The following is a 17,681-nucleotide window of genomic DNA, read 5'->3' on the forward strand; positions in this document are numbered from 1 at the left end:
TCTCTCAGTGCACTTCAGAGCCTCTGTGTGCTGTATACCATCCATCCCTTAGTGCAACGAGTCCAGGAAAGCTTTCACTTGCTCATTTTTGATGGAGTTCGATGATGTTTATGTGGTGTTGCCATCTGTTTGCAGGTGGTGTCAGTGTTCATGTCACGGTTCACGCGGCTCTCCCCCCCACCCCCCACCCCCTGAATGTTTGAGTCTTTGCTCAGGCATGGAGTGTGTTGTCCTTAGCGTAAGTTAGATTAATTAGTTCGTAATCCTAGGGGCCATTGACCTCAGCAGTTCCGTCCCATAGAATTTTACCACAAAACAAGCTCTGGGGAATTAAGCCTCTCCCAGCAGCTTGGATGACTACCTGTCAGCCCTCTCGCCGTGAGGAGATCATTTTGGCTAGGTTGTGTATTGGGCACTGTCTTTCAGCCATCACCATTTGTTAAGTGGTGCTCCCCCAACTACTATGTGATTGCCCTCAACCTCTGACAATTCACCATTTCCTGACGGACTGCCCTTTTGTAACCACTTTTGTTCTCATTTATGTTTTCCATCTAAGCTATTGGCCTAGTGACATATTAAAATTCTTTGCGATGTTCGTGATATTACAGAATTTGCTGCCTAGCTATACAGGGTGTTACAAAAATGTATGGCCAAACTTTCAGGAAACATTATTCACACACAAGGAAAGAAAATATGTTATGTAGACATGTGTCGGGAAACACTTACTTTCCATGTTAGAGCTCATTTTATTACTTCTCTTCAAATCACATTAATCATGGAATGGAAACACACAGCAACAGAACGTACCAGTGTGACTTCAAACACTTTGTTACAGGAAATGTTCAAAATGTCCTCCGTTAGCAAGGATACACGCATCCACCCGCCGTCGCATGGAATCCCTGATGTGCTGATGCAGCCCTGGAGAATGGTGTATTGTATCACAGTCGTCCACAATACGAGCACGAAGAGTCTCTACATTTGGTACTGGGGTTGCGTAGAGAAGAGCTTTCAAATGCCCCCATAAATGAAAGTCAAGAGGGTTGAGGGTCAGGAGAGCGTGGAGGCCATGGAATTGCCTCTACCAATCCATCGGTCACCGAATCTGTTGTTGAGAAACGTACGAACACTTCGACTGAAATGTGCAGGAGCTCCATTGTGCATGAACCACATGTTGTGTCGTACTTGTAAAGGCACATGTTCTAGCAGCACAGGTAGAGTATCCCGTATGAAATCATGATAACATGCTCCATTGAGCGTAGGTGGAAGAACATGGGGCCCGGCCCAATCAAGACATCACCAACAATACCTGTCCAACCTTTCACAGAAAATCAGTGTTGATGACGTGATTGCACAATTGCGTGCGGATTCTCGTCAGCCGACACATGTTGATTTTGAAAATTTACAATTTGATCACGGAATGAAGCCACATCCATAAAGAGAACATTTACACTGAAATGAGGATTGACACATTGTTGGATGAACCATTCGCAGAAGTGTACCTGTGGATCAGCTGCTGATAGTGCCTGCACACGTTGTACATGGTACGGAAACAACTGGTTCTCCCGTAGCACTCTCCATACAGTGACGTGGTCAACGTTACCTTGTACAGCAGCAACTTCTACGACGCTGACATTAGGGTTATCGTCAACTGCACCAAGAATTGCCTCGTCCATTGCACGTGTCATCGTCGTCCTAGTCTTCCCCAGTCGCGAGTCATAGGCTGGAATGTTCCGTGCTCCCTAAGACGCCGATCAATTGGTTTGAACGTCTTCGTGTCGGGACACCTTCATTCTGGAAATCTGTCTCGATACAAACGTACCGCGTCACGGCTATTGCCCCGTGCTAATCCATACATCAAATGGGCATCTGCCAACTCCGCATTTGTAAACATTGCACTGACTGCAAAACTACATTCGTGATGAACACTAACTTGTTGATGCTACGTACTGATGTGCTTGATGCTAATACTGTAGAGCAATGAGTCTCGTGTCAACACAAGAACCGAAGTCAACATTACCTTCCTTCAATTGGGCCAACTGGCGGTGAATCGAGGAAGTACAGTACATACTGATGAAACTAAAATGAGCTCCAACATGGAAATTGTTTCCGGACACATGTCCACATAAAATCTCTTCTTTATTTGTGTGTTGAGGAATGTTTCCTGAAAGTTTGGCCGTACCTTTTTGTAACACCCTGTATAGATATTAAAAATACTGTCAATGGAATATTAATTGTGCAGACTTTGCTTGTTCTTCTGGTAAGTAGATACTTCAGCATCATACCTCTCCTTCACTTTGCATACTATCAACTTATTCAACCATTTTAAGATTTTGCTTTCTGGTTCCGCCCTATTACTTCTTTCTCCTTCTCATAACCCCCCCCCCCCCCCTCCCCCGAGGGGAATGTAGTTTATAAGTAAGTCAGGCAATGTTGATGGACTTGTGTTAGGAAATGAGAGACCAAACATAGATTAGTTTTGTTATCCGGGGCAACAAAATAACTGATAGCAAAAAATAAATAAAAAAATTGCAGACTGCCAATAGCAATAAACTAATTTCTGAAAAAGAGAAGTATTTTAATGCTGAATATAAATTCCAGTGTTAAGAATTCTTTCAGATGTATGTTAGGAGTGTAGCCTTATACTTACGTGAAGCATGGGTGATAAAGAGTACAGACAAGGAGTAAGTAGAAGTTTTTGAAACACAGTGTGACAGCATAATGCTGACAATTTGATTGGTTGATGAGACAGCTTATGACAGGCTACATAGTTGAACTGGAGAGAGAAGAGCACATCCTCTTTGAAAGAAAGTGGTCTGTAGGTAGGACACATTGTACAGCACCAATGAATAATAAATTTGGTAATGGAGGGATGTGTAGCGGTTTTAAATTGTACAGTTACTTGTGTGTAGTATTATGGAAAATTGCGTCAAACCAGTCTTCGGACTGAAGACCATGCCGGGTTCGTCATGATCATCATCCACTCTCATTTAGCTCTGCTTAATTATTACTCATGCTACATATTCTGTATTCAGCAGTGTACAGATGTGGTGAAATTGTGGTAAATCGTGGAGGAAAGTCGAGAAACAGATGTTACGTGCAGTGCACCCTAAAATACTTACTCTCTGGGTAGGCGAATGCACATTCAAAACAATTGAGCGATAGGTTAATACTTCATTTATTTAGCTGGGCCAAAGATGGGCAGTGGCCCCTTGTATTAATTGCTTATAAGGCTATAAACAATGTTGTATTGCTGCAGAGTTTCCAGTGAATTTCAAACCCTTTGTATCTGAGCTTGTCAGATTTTTGTAAATAAGAATATTTTGCCTGTCGGCAATCTTCATTCATATGTATACCTTGCTCATACAAGATACTGACAATAATTCTTACTGTTGCACTGCCTAATTCTGTTAAGTGTTTTTATTAATCAATGGGACGAGTTTTCATGCTGAGTTTGTTTGTGTTTAAGGTTACATCATCGACTACTACATATTCATCTCAGCATCAGCAACCACCCCAGCTGAGCTACACCTCCAGTAGTAATAGTGCAGGCAGCAGCACCAGTTACAGCAGTCAGTCTGCTGCAGCGGCTGCAGCAGCAGCAGCCGCAGCGGCTGCTGCAGCTGCAAACCCATACCCTGCTGCTGCCAGCTCATACTCACAGGTACAGAGTGATTGTTATATTGTTGCTGTAAAAATAGTGAGCAAGTTTTGGATATGCACAAAAAATTACTGTCACTTGGGACTGTTTTAAATTTGAACAACTGTGTGTCATCTCACTTTTGTTGTTTATTCATGATTCTCCACTCGCAGAATATGATGGTGTCTATAGTTGCTATTTGGAGGAATGTAATGTTCGTAAAGTTAACACAGGTCAGTGTAAAAATATGAGCGTTATTGCAAAAGTCATGACAACTGCTTTTTGTCTTGAAAGTGGTAAAGAATTTTGAAAAAATCTGAAATATGGGAATGGAAGGTTAGTTCATATGTAAACTTTATGTATAGGGAGATAGATGAACACACATACACTGCCATAAAGATATGGCATGAGAAAATAAACATAGCAAATTTTGTTGTTTTAAACATGTTTTACTGCCAGGTACAACAGTACACAATAGTACAGGGCAGGAGCACAGACCTGTGACACCCAAGAGTCCAAAATAGTATACCAATGAATCCATCACATGCTGCCAATGCTGTGGAAGACACTGAGTACTCATGGCCTCACCATGACCGAATCATCATTTACACTTTAGTAATACGAAAATATGCAGGGTACATGTTGCTGCACATCAAAGATCTTCTCAAAACATGTTTTTTTTTCCCCCTGTGTTTCGTTTTCTAAAGTGCCGGGAAATTCTACGCCCGTGTATAAAACATTCAAAGGACTGATAAGTTATACGCTTCCGAGAGAAAATATACTGTCAGTTAACAGGGAAAAAGTTTTTCACCCAGGAGAAAGTGTGTTTTTAATAGGAAAATCTGGTTTTTTTTTGTCCGCATGTACCCCCTGTAAATGTATGTCTAAGTGACGTAACTCATTCGTAAATTATTTCATTTATTTTATTACATGTTTTGGATTCGAATATTTTTAATAGCGAATTTTCCATATATTTTTAGCCATAAAACTGTTTATATTCTGTAGAATAAATCATGTACCACTTCAGTATTGTTTCTGTTGGAAGTAATAAGTGTGCCAGATTTCATCAAAATCCTTTCAGTAATTTCTGAATTCCGGTTATGTTGTTCATCATCCTCTGCAGCTCCTTTACCTCCTATGCTGCTCCTTTGTCTAGCAATTTTGTTCTATATTCTGCACTGAAGCAACTACCTTTGCAATTTGTTGCTCATTGATGATACACAATTTCTGCTTGGTGAAGACCCTGTGTAAAGTCCAACTTCTCGAGATGTGAAGTGTTGCTGTGTTCCCATCATTAAATGCTGTTGCAACTTCTGAAGTAGAAATCTTCACTACCAAATTGGAAACACACAGCGTTCGAATGTCTCTTCTAAACAAGAGCAGTAAAGCTTTCATTTAGGTTCTGTGATTTGACATTCAGGCACTTTCCTAGAAGTTCTCGTGAAGCCAGTGGTCAGGAAGCTTTGTTTAACGACCATTGCTAACTCACAAGGAAAGTTATTCTAATGAATTACAAGCTTCCCAACTTTTCTTGCTTTTCAGTAGTTTGCACTGTTGATAATAAAAACATAGGCCATGTTGAGGTGAATTGCCTGTCAACAAGCACAACTACACACTGATGTGACGTCACAGGATACCTCCTAATGTTGTCGGACCCCCTTTTGCGCAATGTAGTGCAGCAACTCGTCATGGAATGGACACCAGAAGTCGTTCGAAGTCCCCCGCAGAAATATTGAGCCGTGCTGCCTCTATAGATGTCCATAATTGCGAAAGTGTTGCAGGTGCAGGATTTTGTGCGTGAACTGACCACTTGATTATGTCCTGTAAATGTCTGATGGGATTCATGTCAGTGGTCTGGGTGGCAAAATCATTCACTCGAATTGTCCAGAACAAACTTCGTGAACAATAATGGTCCCATGACAAGGCAAATTGTCATCCATAAAAATTACATCGTTGTGGGAGGACATGAAATCCATGAAGGTGCAGTGGTCCCCAAGTGCCCAGATGTAATCATTTCCAGTCAATGGTCGGTTCAGTCAGGCCAGAGGACGTAATCCATTCCAAGTAAACAAAGCCCACACCTTTGTGGAGCCAGCAAGCTGCCACCAGATTGCGTGGTGTCTTGATGACAGCTTGAGTCTGTGCCACACTTGAACCCTACCATCAGCTCTTACCAACTGAAATTGGGACCCATCTGACCAGGCCACTGTTTTCCAGCTGTTGGGGGACCAACTAATATGGTCATGAGCTCTGGCAAGGCGTGATGTTAGCAAAGCCACTCCCATAGGTTGTGTGCTGCCATAGCCCATTAACGCAAAGTTTCACTGCACTGTCCTAACAAATACGTTTGTTGTATGTCCCACAGTGATTTCTGCAGTTTTTTCAAACATTGTTGCCTTTTTGTTGGAACTTACAACTCTATCCAAATTCTGCTGCTCTTGCTTGTTAGGTGAAGGCTGTCTATCACTGCATTGTCCGTGGTGAGAGATAATGCCTGAAATGTGGTTTTCTCAGCACATGTTCAAGATTGTGGATTGTGGAATATTGAATTCTCTAATGATTATTCTAAATGGAATATACCTTGTGTCCAGCTCCAACTACCATTCTGCATTCATAGGCTGTTAATTCCCGTCGTGTTTGCGTAATCCCATCAGAAGCCTTTTCGCAAGAGTCATTGAGTACAAATGACAGATCCGTCAAAGTACTGTCCTTTTATAATTTGTGTATGTAATACTAGCATAATTTGTATACATGCATATTGGTAGTATCCCATGGATTTTGGCACCTCATTGCAGTATACTTGCTGTCGATTCCCTTCTTTGTTAGCTCTACTCCCAGCGGGTTTCTATCCTCCTGCAGTTTACCTTTATTGTCTGCAACAAGTCTTCTGGATCGCCCCTCCATCCTCTTCTGGATCGCCCCTCCATCCTCTTCTGGATCTGGCCCAAGAATTCCACTTTTTTTGGTACTGTAGTCTTTTTCCATAAGGCCTACTTACAGCAACAATCGTGAAAGCACTAGAGACTCCATCTCCTAAATACTTTATGTATTACGCTCCAAACTTTTTGCAGAGACCTATGGAAAATGAGCGGCTTCGTCTCATCACGGGAGCCTAAATAATTCCTGCTACAAACAGCTTTGCTTGCTTTTTGCAATTCTGTTACTTGCTGCATTGTTAAATTTCTTGTGTAATGAACATGCTGAACAATATTTGGACATTACCAGGTCAGCACTAATCACTTTGAAACTCCAAGCATTGCTTTATGTCCCCTCTTCGTCAAGTAACTGTCACAGGAAACAGATACTTATTTGCGCATCAGAATTTTCTTGATTAGCCATATGAACTGTCATTTTCATGTTCTCTTCATTTAAATTTGCGCCGGCCATGGTGGCTGAGCAGTTGTGGGTGCTTCAGTCCGGAACTGCACGACTGCTACGGTCTCGGGTTCAAATCCTGCCTTGGGTATGGGTGTGTGTGATATCCTTAAGTTAGTTAGGTTTAAGTAGTTCTAAGTTCTAGGGGCCTGATGACCTCCAATGTTATGTCCCATAGTTCTCAAAGCCATTTAACTTAAACTTGCAACTGCATTGAGGAGAATAGTGTTCTTTACAGGAGGTTTTAATGGAGAACCAGGCATCTTAATTATGCCACATAAAAGGTTTCTATTTTCTCTTTTAAGCCCTACACATCTTGGTCCATAAGCAAACCTCATATTACCTTCATACATTCTGTTATTGCCCTTTGATGTCTTGAATGGTGTGTCACCATCCTTGGTTTGACATAAAATGTGTAGTGTACGAACCAAACCTTCTCTCTTTCCATCATCCACCATATTCAAATTTGCTCCACAAACATACCACTTGCAGGCTTTCCTAAGTGCTTCTGCTACCAATTCCAGATTGACAACTCTGAAACGTGCATTTATGTGATGATTTGCTCCTCCTGACATGACAAGTCTCTCAAGTTTTACTTCAGATGCACTTAGAGACAAGCTGATGTTTGCATCTGCAGGCCCAACCCAAACCTCAACACCTTTTACCTCTTTATATTGGTAAGATGAGATTTCTTATACATTTTAAATACTTGACCTGGCCTTGACACTTTAAGAAAGCTTCAGTATGTTCACCTTGCATAAAGAATGACACAGTAACTCAGACTTCACTCAGATTCCTCTAAACACCACAGAACTTGTTCATCAAGCAGAATTGCGTTCTTTAAAGCCCTACTCTCACCACAAAATGGCGTGTGCAGTGTGCGCACGAAAGGTAGAAAGAGGGAGAGAAAAACTGGGTTCTAAAGCTATGATCCAAGGTTTACAGGCAAAATTTAACAAGTAAGTTGTTCCTCCACTGGAAACTTTAAAAAGTTGATGTGATGCATTACAGTGTTTTGGATTGCATGTTCTTTATATCGTTTGTTATTAGAATTTCAAAGTAAAAATATGAGATAATTATCCCAATTATAAGAACTTCCGAATAAGGAATTAAAATATTTTGAAAATTTTTTTCCATGATTTCTGCAGTCATCTCCCCTAAAGTGATTTGATGAAATTGTAAAATATGGTAATTAATTACACATTTTTATAATTCCCTATAGCATGAATATTAACAATTTCTCGTGCCCAAATGTTATTTGTGGAGGATACGTTTCTTCTAATCTCATACTTCATGTGCCATGGAACTAGTTTATTGATAATGATAATGGAAATACGTGAATGGAGCAATACATAAAATAAGCTGAAGACAATAACTCACCTATAGTAGGTCAGTGTGTGTACCACAGAATGCGTAACAGAAAACTGTGTTCACACTAGCTTTCGAGCACTAGAACTTTTTCAAGCAGTGATACACAGAGTCACACATGCAACCACACAGGCATGCAAATACACACTTCCGTAGCCTTGAATGTGTGGGTTTGGGTGCTTGTGCTGTTGTGTGAGTGAATGTGTGTTCTGTATGCTTGAAAAGGATGTAATGCTCATAAGCTAGTGTGAATGCTGTTTTTTATTGTGTGTTTCTGTGCTCCATGCATCAATCTGGTGTAGCTGAGCGTTTACCTTTCACGTATTCTAATTTATTGATCAGAATTTTTAAGTATGATTATCATATATATGTTGAAGGAACTGCATATGTTTTATTACAATGTAATTTTGTGATATGCCTCTTTCACACCAGCAAGCATCAGCAGCTGCTGTGGCTGCAGCTGCTTACCAGCCTGCACCATATCCAGGAGTTGTGGCACAACAGACAGCTGCTGCAGCTGCGTTTCCTGCTCAACCAGCATATCAGCCTGCACCATATGGTACTTCAGCTTTGGCGTCAGCAGCATATGCTGGAACAGGTGCATCTTCGCAGTACCAGAACAATTATGGTACACCCACAGGAACCCAAGGACAGGGTCATGTTAAGTTAGCATCAGCCCTTGGCACATCATCGAAGGAACCCCAGGTTTGATCATTTAATGTGATTTTTGCTTTAAATTATGAGCTAATGAGAGTGCCAGCAATCAAACAAACAAAGAAACAAAACAAAAAGAATGCATTGTTCCAATGTGTAACATGGTAAACATCAAGATAGAACACCAAAGGTATCATGCCCGAAAAAATATTCTGACCGTAACAGTATGTTGTCAAAATGCAGAAGATAGCATATAAATATGAAACACAAATTATTAAAAATTTTAATTTATAAGTAATGTTGTTCAAAAAATATGGATAATATTATTGTAGTGGTATTATGAAGCACGTAGAGTGCAACTTGAATGAAAAAGTAATAAAACATGGTAAAATCATGTCTCACAAGTCTCCAGTTAAGTAGTTAATGTTCACCAGATCTGATGCAGGGACTGTATCTCCTTGCAGTTGGTGTCACTGGTTCTAGTGAGAATGTCACTTCTGATAACAGAAGTGTCAGGTTTGGCAGGAAACACAAATGATGGAGATGGTCCTTGTGGATGCAAGAAACTGGTCCATACTTCACCTGTTTCTTTGTAAGTCTGCAACACGTGTGACCCACCAATGACTGTTGTACATAGAGGCAACAACTCCATGTATGTCTGTTAACAGCATTTCATTCACCATGACAGTCACTGCCTCATCTCTGCTCACTAAAGAAGCAGGACAGTCACTGACTCATCTGTGCTCAATAAAGAAGCAAAATATGTCCTTGTTTGTAATATATGTTTGTTAAAAGGTATTATACAATGAAACTTTTGGGTGCCTGGAATTATTCTTGTATTTTTGAAACATAGCTTCAGCTTGGCAGTGTCTTTGTTATGGTGCAAAGTTAATGTATAATGGAAGACAAAAGGACTGTTTTCTCTGTCCCACTTAAACAACTGTTGCAACAGATGGGTTAATTGTAACTTGTGAATTGTTCCATTGAAACCTCTGTGCTTCATCCTGAATGGTGAAGGAGCCATTCTCTGCAAAATCACAAACAGCAAGATATTCACGTACTGTGAGAGTTCTTCTGTAGTTATTTTACAGAATGATGAACGCTGCTCGATGATAAATGAGTGAAGTAGGAGCTGTTGTACACGTGGTACAAACACCTCAGTGAAATCGTCTATTAATTTTGTTACAGTCACCAGAACTACTGTACCTGTTGTTAACCAACACTTACTTGTAATTTTGTCAGTGGAGTTCGTACCACACAGTTCAAACAGGTAATCAGTTAGTCTTGTCACACTTGAACAATAGGGACACACATTTAATAAACATACTGGAAGTGTAAGATTGCATATACAAATACTTCACAGTGCTTGTATGACATGAATGAATGTATGTTCTTCACAGTTAATCAGTACTTTCAGTTTACACCCTTCAACAATTACTTAAAATTCTGAAGTGAGAGATAAAACTGCTTGGGCCCCACTGCCATTTGTAAGAACACAGTGCTTTGATTGCATCTCTCAAAATTTTGAGAATCCATTATTTACATCTGGGTATGTGCCTTTGAAATATGCTTATAATTCCTTAAGATTGTTCACCACTAGCTGCTTCTGCTTATGTACTTTAATTCAATTTTCTTTCACAGACTCAGTCTTTTCTTCCTTGCATCACATGGCTTACTTTATAATCACATTTAAAAAAATCCTGAACTCGTTGAACTGTTTTCTCACATTCTGTCCTCTTTGCAGTTGTGCCATGTAAGCATGCTCCAACACTGAGGCAACATTTTTCAGTTTTGTGTTGGGTGCTTTCTTTTACTCTGAAGCCTCTTTTTCCTCACAGGGGATTCACCTAAATACTGAAGGGCAATATTTTAAAGAATTGAGTTTCACCTAAATTTTCTGTGAATTACCTAGCACTGCTGAGGCAACATCTACAGGGGTTTATGGGTTTCATTATACATGCTTTCTTACCTTCACTGCAAAGTTTACCACCTAACATTACGTTAGGACACTTTCTTTATGATCCACTCCTTGAATTCTTCTGTGTTCTTGTGTGACCTCCTCCTTCAAATGGATTGCAACAACACAATTCCATTTTTTACAAACTAGTGCCAAATACTACAGCAACTGTACACTGCAAGTTGAGTACACCTATGAAACATGCTGACCATGATTGGTTGAAATAAGTCTCTCTTATTGGCTGTTCATAGCAAGAAATGTTCATCAGTTGGTCAAGTGACAAAGACAGCTACACAGCTTCTTACTGCGTTTTTCTAATGTAGTAATGTATAGTAAATAAATTTTTGAGCAAATGATGCTTTTGGTGTGCCACCTTGATATTTATCGTTTTTATGTAATGTAATGTGATAAATAAAAAAAATCTGCTCACCAAGTGGCAGCAGGAAAACACACATATAAAAATGTATTACAGTTTGCAGTCTTACAGAACCAGTGGCTCCTTCTGCCAGAAGGGTTTGAAGGGGAACAAAGAGGGGTGGTGGAAAAGGACCGTTGAGGTTTAGGAAAAGGGGTAGACCTTGGAAAAGTTACCCAGAACCCCAAGTCAGGGGAGACTTCCCAACCCATGCGACATTACAACTGTTTACATTTCTAACAGGTTGCTGGAAAATACTGCAAGTTGTGGTTTGAGAAGCATTACTTTGAGTAAATTTCCTTTTACGCAGGATGAATTATGTTCCATGTGAGAATGTGCGATGAATTTCTTAAATAACAGAATATTAGACTGTCATAAAAAACTGAACACTGAGGACCAGCCGCTTAGAAAAATTCGGCTCCAGAAGACCACTTCTGCCATTATTTTAAATTTTTTCTGGCAAATTTGTGTTTATTATATCATAAAGGGTAACACAGGCTAAAAAAAGACCAAATGTCAAGGTTTTTCATATTTAGTATGAAAAATATGGCAAAAGTATAACTACCCATAAGAAATGCATAGTGAGTCTTTGAGCAATTTCTCCTGTAACTGACTTTCCTGTGAAAAATTTAAAGTGGTTGATGGAATGTTTGTTCAACCAGGTAATCCACAAAATGTTTGGTGCACAGCAATGACATTTATGATCGTGCTTGTCAGAAATATTAAGCTGCTGCAATTTAATAAAAAAAAATTTGACGACCAATATTGTATGTGAAAGCTTAGTTTATCTTGGAGCTCTACAGTATGTATATTAATTTACACTGTTAACTTCTTCTCTTTATTGTTTGCACTACTTAACAATGATGTTTGCTATTGGCTGATTATATTGTGTCTCCTATGCTCTGAATACCTGCTGTCACTGGCGCACGAGATCACGTGACATGAGTTATGACTGGTTTACAAAAACGCATCGCTATCTCGATTATAGTGCTTTGAAAGTTAATGTGTGGTATTTGGTGGAATTAGTGTTCATACTTTTGTAATACGAAAATATGCAGTGCCAATATTTCCACTCATCAAAGATTTTTCCAAAACCTTTTTATTATTATTATTATTATTATTATTATTGAAGTGCAGGGAAATTCTAAGCCAGATTATAAAGCCTTCAACATTGAAATGGATTGACAAGTTTTATAGCTCCAAGGGAAAGAATATTGTCACCTAACATGGAAAAAATGTACTTTCACTAGGTTATAGTGTATTGTCACCTGAGGAACAGTGTGTCTTTAAAACGGGAAGCCCGGCAATTTTTGTTTTTCTTCTCTATGTATACATGCTGTTTTTACTGACCAGTGACCAAATCCCACAAATCTGTATTATGACCACTTGGCTTCTATGAAAAAAGAGAAGATAAAAATGTAGAGGAGACATTGAATAGGAGGTGGGCACAATAATACATTTAAGCTTTTGGCTAAAAGGTCTTCTTCCAAATTAGAAAAAAAGGGTTAACACACGCACACGCGCACACACACACACGCGGGCGCGCACGCACACACACACACGCGCGCACACACACACACACACACACACACACACACGCGCACACACACACACACACACACACACACACACACACACACACACACACACACCTGTTTCCGTGCATAGTGCAGGTTGGTTACAATGCCAGGAGTGCAGTTTGGCAAGAGGGCTAGGGTAGATTGAGAGTTGTGTTGGGTGGGTGCCACTTCTGTGGGTATTTGCACTCTAGCCTCAGATAGGATTGCAAGTTTCCTGGTCTTTTTTTTGTGTGCACCTGACAATGACTCAATACTTCTGCTTTCCAGTGAGTTAGTTGTCTTCTTTACTCCTAAAGTATTTAGAAACTCACATCTTTCTTACAAATAAGATAATCATTGTAGTGAAACTACACTCGTATGAAGAGATAAAATTTTTTTGCTGGACAAGGGGCAGCAGACAGTAACAAATAGCAAGTAACAGAATTAGTAACTTCAGGCATCATTAGGAAAGTTTCCAATGTGTTAGTTGTCAAATAGTGCTGAACATAATGAAAGTTAGTTTGGATATGAAAGTTTTGTCTATTACTTGTTAACCCGTGTGTGTGTGTGTGTGTGTGTGTGTGTGTGTGTGTGTGTGTGTGTGTGTGTAAGACTATATTTTATTCTTTTGTTTTTTCAGTATGATGCAACTACTACTTCAAGCTCCAGCCTTAGTAGTACAAATGTAACCACTGCTAACAGTGGTCTGTCATCCAGTGTCAATGCAGCACCAGCCTTGGGGCTGGTTAGTACTAACCAGACTGTAAACACCACATCTACCAAAGTTACCAGCTCAACTGGTTAGTTTCCAGTATACTTTTCTAAAAGCATAAATGTGTGTTTGTAAAATTAAAATTTAGATTTTTGCTATTGTCATGTTATTATTTTCCACAGGTGTGTCGTTAATTACTGGAAAGAGCAGTGTTGTGCCTAACATACCTCCTGGTGTTCCTCCCATGCTTAGTACTCCACAATACATAATGAGCCAAGGTGGCTTACCTTACTTCCAGCAGCCTGTATATAGTTTTGAAGAAATCCAATTGCTGCAACAGAGGATACCACACATGGTGAGTAATTCAAAATTTCAATATTTAAAGAAGGTAAATTTCTGTGAAATGGGAGAAAATTTTGTCAAATGGAATTGCTGTCAGTGTGTGTGATTTTTGGAGCAGTTATAAACAAAGTTTCAACCAGATGTATCAGGCAGCTAATAGCTGATACCCATCTGAAGTGACAATTACAAAGATTGCCATATTTATCTGACTATAAGGTGACTAAAAATGAAGATGACCCCCTTTTTCTTAAGAGGCTCCTTGATAATTTTTTTGTCTTTAACATATTTTGGGTAATCAAAATTTCATGGTGTTTTATTGATATGTACTTAAAAAGATAACATCACATGTATTATAAACTAAAAGATATGATTTACACCAATATTTACATTGATTTCCTTATTTTGATTACTATTTAAGCCAGTTGATTGTGGTATCACTCTTTTTAATCATAATCGCTGGCATCGACATGTTCATTTGCAAGCCTATTGACATTTCTTCCTTCCTGATCCTCTTCCCATAGCATGAAGTCTTTTGAGCCATCCATAGCTTTGGATATGCAGCACTTTCTTGAATCCTGAATAGAGGTTCTGCTCCAGATAGTAAGGATTCACTGCCTCCTTGAAGAAGCCACACACTGGAAAGTTGTTGCAGGGGAACCTTAAAAGGATCGCAACAATATCCCTTACTTGAAATTGTGGGGTCATGCTGCCAAGAATTATTACAAGTTTTGGCTTGGGTGAGATGGCTAATGAAAAAACTGCAGTGTGTAACATACTCCTTCTCTTAAGGAAAGAGCCTAGTATTCCATTCCAAGCAATCTTCAATGAATGTAGCACCAGCCCATTTGTCATCCATTCCTTTTCTTGAAGTCCTGCAGGGAGATTTTCTTTCGGTATAGTTTTCCTGTGAAGAATTGCATATGAGAGGAGCTTCTTTCCATCTGCTAGTGCAGCCAGTATAATTGTTGTCTCTCTCATTGCCAGAGCTTCTTAATTACACTTTTAACACCCTTCACATCAACATTAGTACTTAACAGCATATCAAAGTAAACAGATATTTGATTTGTGCTGATCATGTGACATATCAAGTAGTCATGCCGTTTCCTTAAATTGTTAATATGACACTGAAAGCAAGTAGTTTTTAGGTGATTGCCACCGGAAGTCACTGAGCTAACATTGTTCTACAATGTAATGTAAACCTTGCTCTGTACATAATCCTCACACTTGCTCTGTATTACACGACACAGCTCGAATGTCTTCATTTGGATATTTTCTCGAGTAATTGGGATGCCTTCAATGTATCTCACTTGCAAGTACTGCGCAACGTGTTGCTCCAATTTGTGTAACCTTCTTTGCTTCGGTCACGTGAAAATCCGTTGTGTAGAACTCGCGTTCTTTATGTTTGTCTTTACCTGAAATCACCTATTATTATTTGCTTCTGTGATGCCAAATTTTGTTCCTGTTGCACATTACTTTGTGCCCTCTGCTTCAAGAACCACCATTAACTTAAAATTAGTGTTGTATTGTCTACATGAACCAGTTGTGAATCGTGAACTTCTGGGTGCATGTTTCTCAACATGCATGGCTGTAATTTGTGTCCCTTATCAATTGCCATAATTCAGTTCTTACAGTGCTTGACGATATCAGCAAACTGAATGACAACAATACATTGGCTCTATACAGCGGACTTGACAGAAATTGTACCACTCGAGATCCAACACTGTAACAAACCTCGAAAGTCAGCAGTGCTGTATAGCGAAGCAGCTGCAGCACTGTTGTTGAAGTTTGTGTTTCATTTGTTGTGTCACTTTCCTAGTGTTCTGTGCAAACACATTTTTGTTAGCATTAATGTGTCTTTTGTAAAAATGTATACTGTTGTTGAGTGTTCGTCCAATTTTGAAGTCAATTCAGTTCAGACTACAAAACATAGATGTTCATAAAAAGTGAAGTTCCATTGTATACATTCCCATGTTTGTCAGCACATTGAAATGTTTCCACTTATCCTCCCTCCCCACATTTGTCTTTGTGCTTGGCCAAGCTGCTGCTGTCACTGTTCTCCCTTCAGCCCTCATGAATTCTTCAAATTAAATGCACACAGGATGATAAATGGTCAAAGCTTCATCTGTAAATATAAGATTACTGCTGTAGTAATCCACAACACAAAGTAAAAACATTGGCCTTAGCAAGAATTTGCAAATATATGACAAACCTGTATTTTTCAGTTGACAAGTTTGGGGAAAAATCCATCATCTTACAGTCGCGTAAATATGGTGTCTCATGCTTTTGTTAACCACATCCGTTTAAAGGATTGGACTGTTGGATGGGTCAGAATTGAATTTTATGAAGAGCGTTTACTTTAGATTAACAAATATACACTTCACCATTGATGAAAAACGCTCCAATTACTCCATTAACACCATCGCAAATGAGATTGTTGAAGAAATAAATGTATGCATATGGGGCTGCCAGTTACATGTGAGGGAAGCTCAAATTAGTACACAAAACTGTGTGTGAAAAACTGGAAATGGAAAATAACCGTGTTTGCAGTGGATTCCAAATTGTTGGATGTTGAGCAAAATCATAGTGTTTGGTGGTAATTAATCACAGTCTGTAGTACTGTACTGTTTCATGGCTGTGAAGGAAATATGCATTTGCCATTACTGATCGTAGTTGAAACAGTCAAAATAATGGTGACAGTTCAGTTAGACAGGGATGAAGATGGCATATAAGTTTTATCAGCTGGTTAGTTGTAATTGGCCACCCTTTGTGTGTGTGTGTGTGTGTGTGTGTGTGTGTGTGTGTGTGTGTGTGTGTGTGTGTGTGTGGAGGGGGGGGGGGGGAATCTGAGGATATAATCCTCATACATTACTTGAAAAGAGGCAGGCCCGTAAATGGTGCCTATTGTTCTTAGTTTTTTATTGTTTAAAAGATGAGTTGAAAAAGCCAAGCAGTGTAGGAATTCAGAAGTTACCCCCACCACCAGGACAGTCCACAAGTTATAAATGAGAAGTGCACAATTGTTTCACACAAAAATTTCTTCATCTACAACTCAAAATCAAGTGATCATTGCCGTCAGTGTATATTTCACAATTTTTGCAAAACTTGTTTTATTGGTGGTTTGGGAACTATAAAACTTGCTATAATCCATTTAGTAAAATTTCCTGACAACTGGCAGCAATGATGGATAACAAGTCACTTTTGACTCAGCGAAATCTTAACTAACAATCCTAAAGAGACAGAACATCTGGCATACATTAGCGTACTGAAGAATATAGGCATCAAACCTACAGCTTCTGTTAAACTTCATTAGAACAGTGAGAAATTAGATTTGAAAGAGAAAAGATGATTTAAACTTCTCCGTACAAATCATCATGGCTCCCGAAAATTTCAGTTATACAAAACTTCTATGTCATTCTTCACACACTATATCATCAATGCCAGTTTGATACAAAATGCCTAGAATTTTGAAAGGTGTTTAATTCACTGTCACATCAACACTTCCTAAACAAAATTCATTCGTATTAGATATCTAACTGGGTTTGAGATAACTTTGAATATATTCTAATTCGTTGTTAGGACACTAAGAAACTGTAGGTTGGCATATGAAACATGTTTAAAAATCTTAACTGGCAAACATCCCAAGAAAGGTGCAATACATCTCA

The 17,681-nt window shown here is 39.2% G+C and overlaps 1 protein-coding gene across 12 annotated transcripts in view; it reads left to right on the forward strand.

Moving 5' to 3' along the window:
• The window catches only part of LOC126268160 (protein lingerer-like), a 317,435-nt gene that overhangs the window by 253,850 nt on the left and 45,904 nt on the right, over window positions 1-17,681 (forward strand). For all 12 annotated transcript variants that reach the window (XM_049973713.1, XM_049973717.1, XM_049973720.1 and 9 more), the window contains exons 12-15: window positions 3,467-3,661; window positions 8,813-9,085; window positions 13,606-13,765; window positions 13,860-14,032. In XM_049973713.1, the coding sequence (XP_049829670.1) occupies window positions 3,467-3,661; window positions 8,813-9,085; window positions 13,606-13,765; window positions 13,860-14,032 (801 nt within the window). The remainder of the gene's footprint in view (window positions 1-3,466; window positions 3,662-8,812; window positions 9,086-13,605; window positions 13,766-13,859; window positions 14,033-17,681) is intronic.

The sequence above is a fragment of the Schistocerca gregaria genome, chromosome 4, assembly GCF_023897955.1.
Source record: "Schistocerca gregaria isolate iqSchGreg1 chromosome 4, iqSchGreg1.2, whole genome shotgun sequence".
NCBI lineage: Eukaryota > Metazoa > Arthropoda > Insecta > Orthoptera > Acrididae > Schistocerca > Schistocerca gregaria.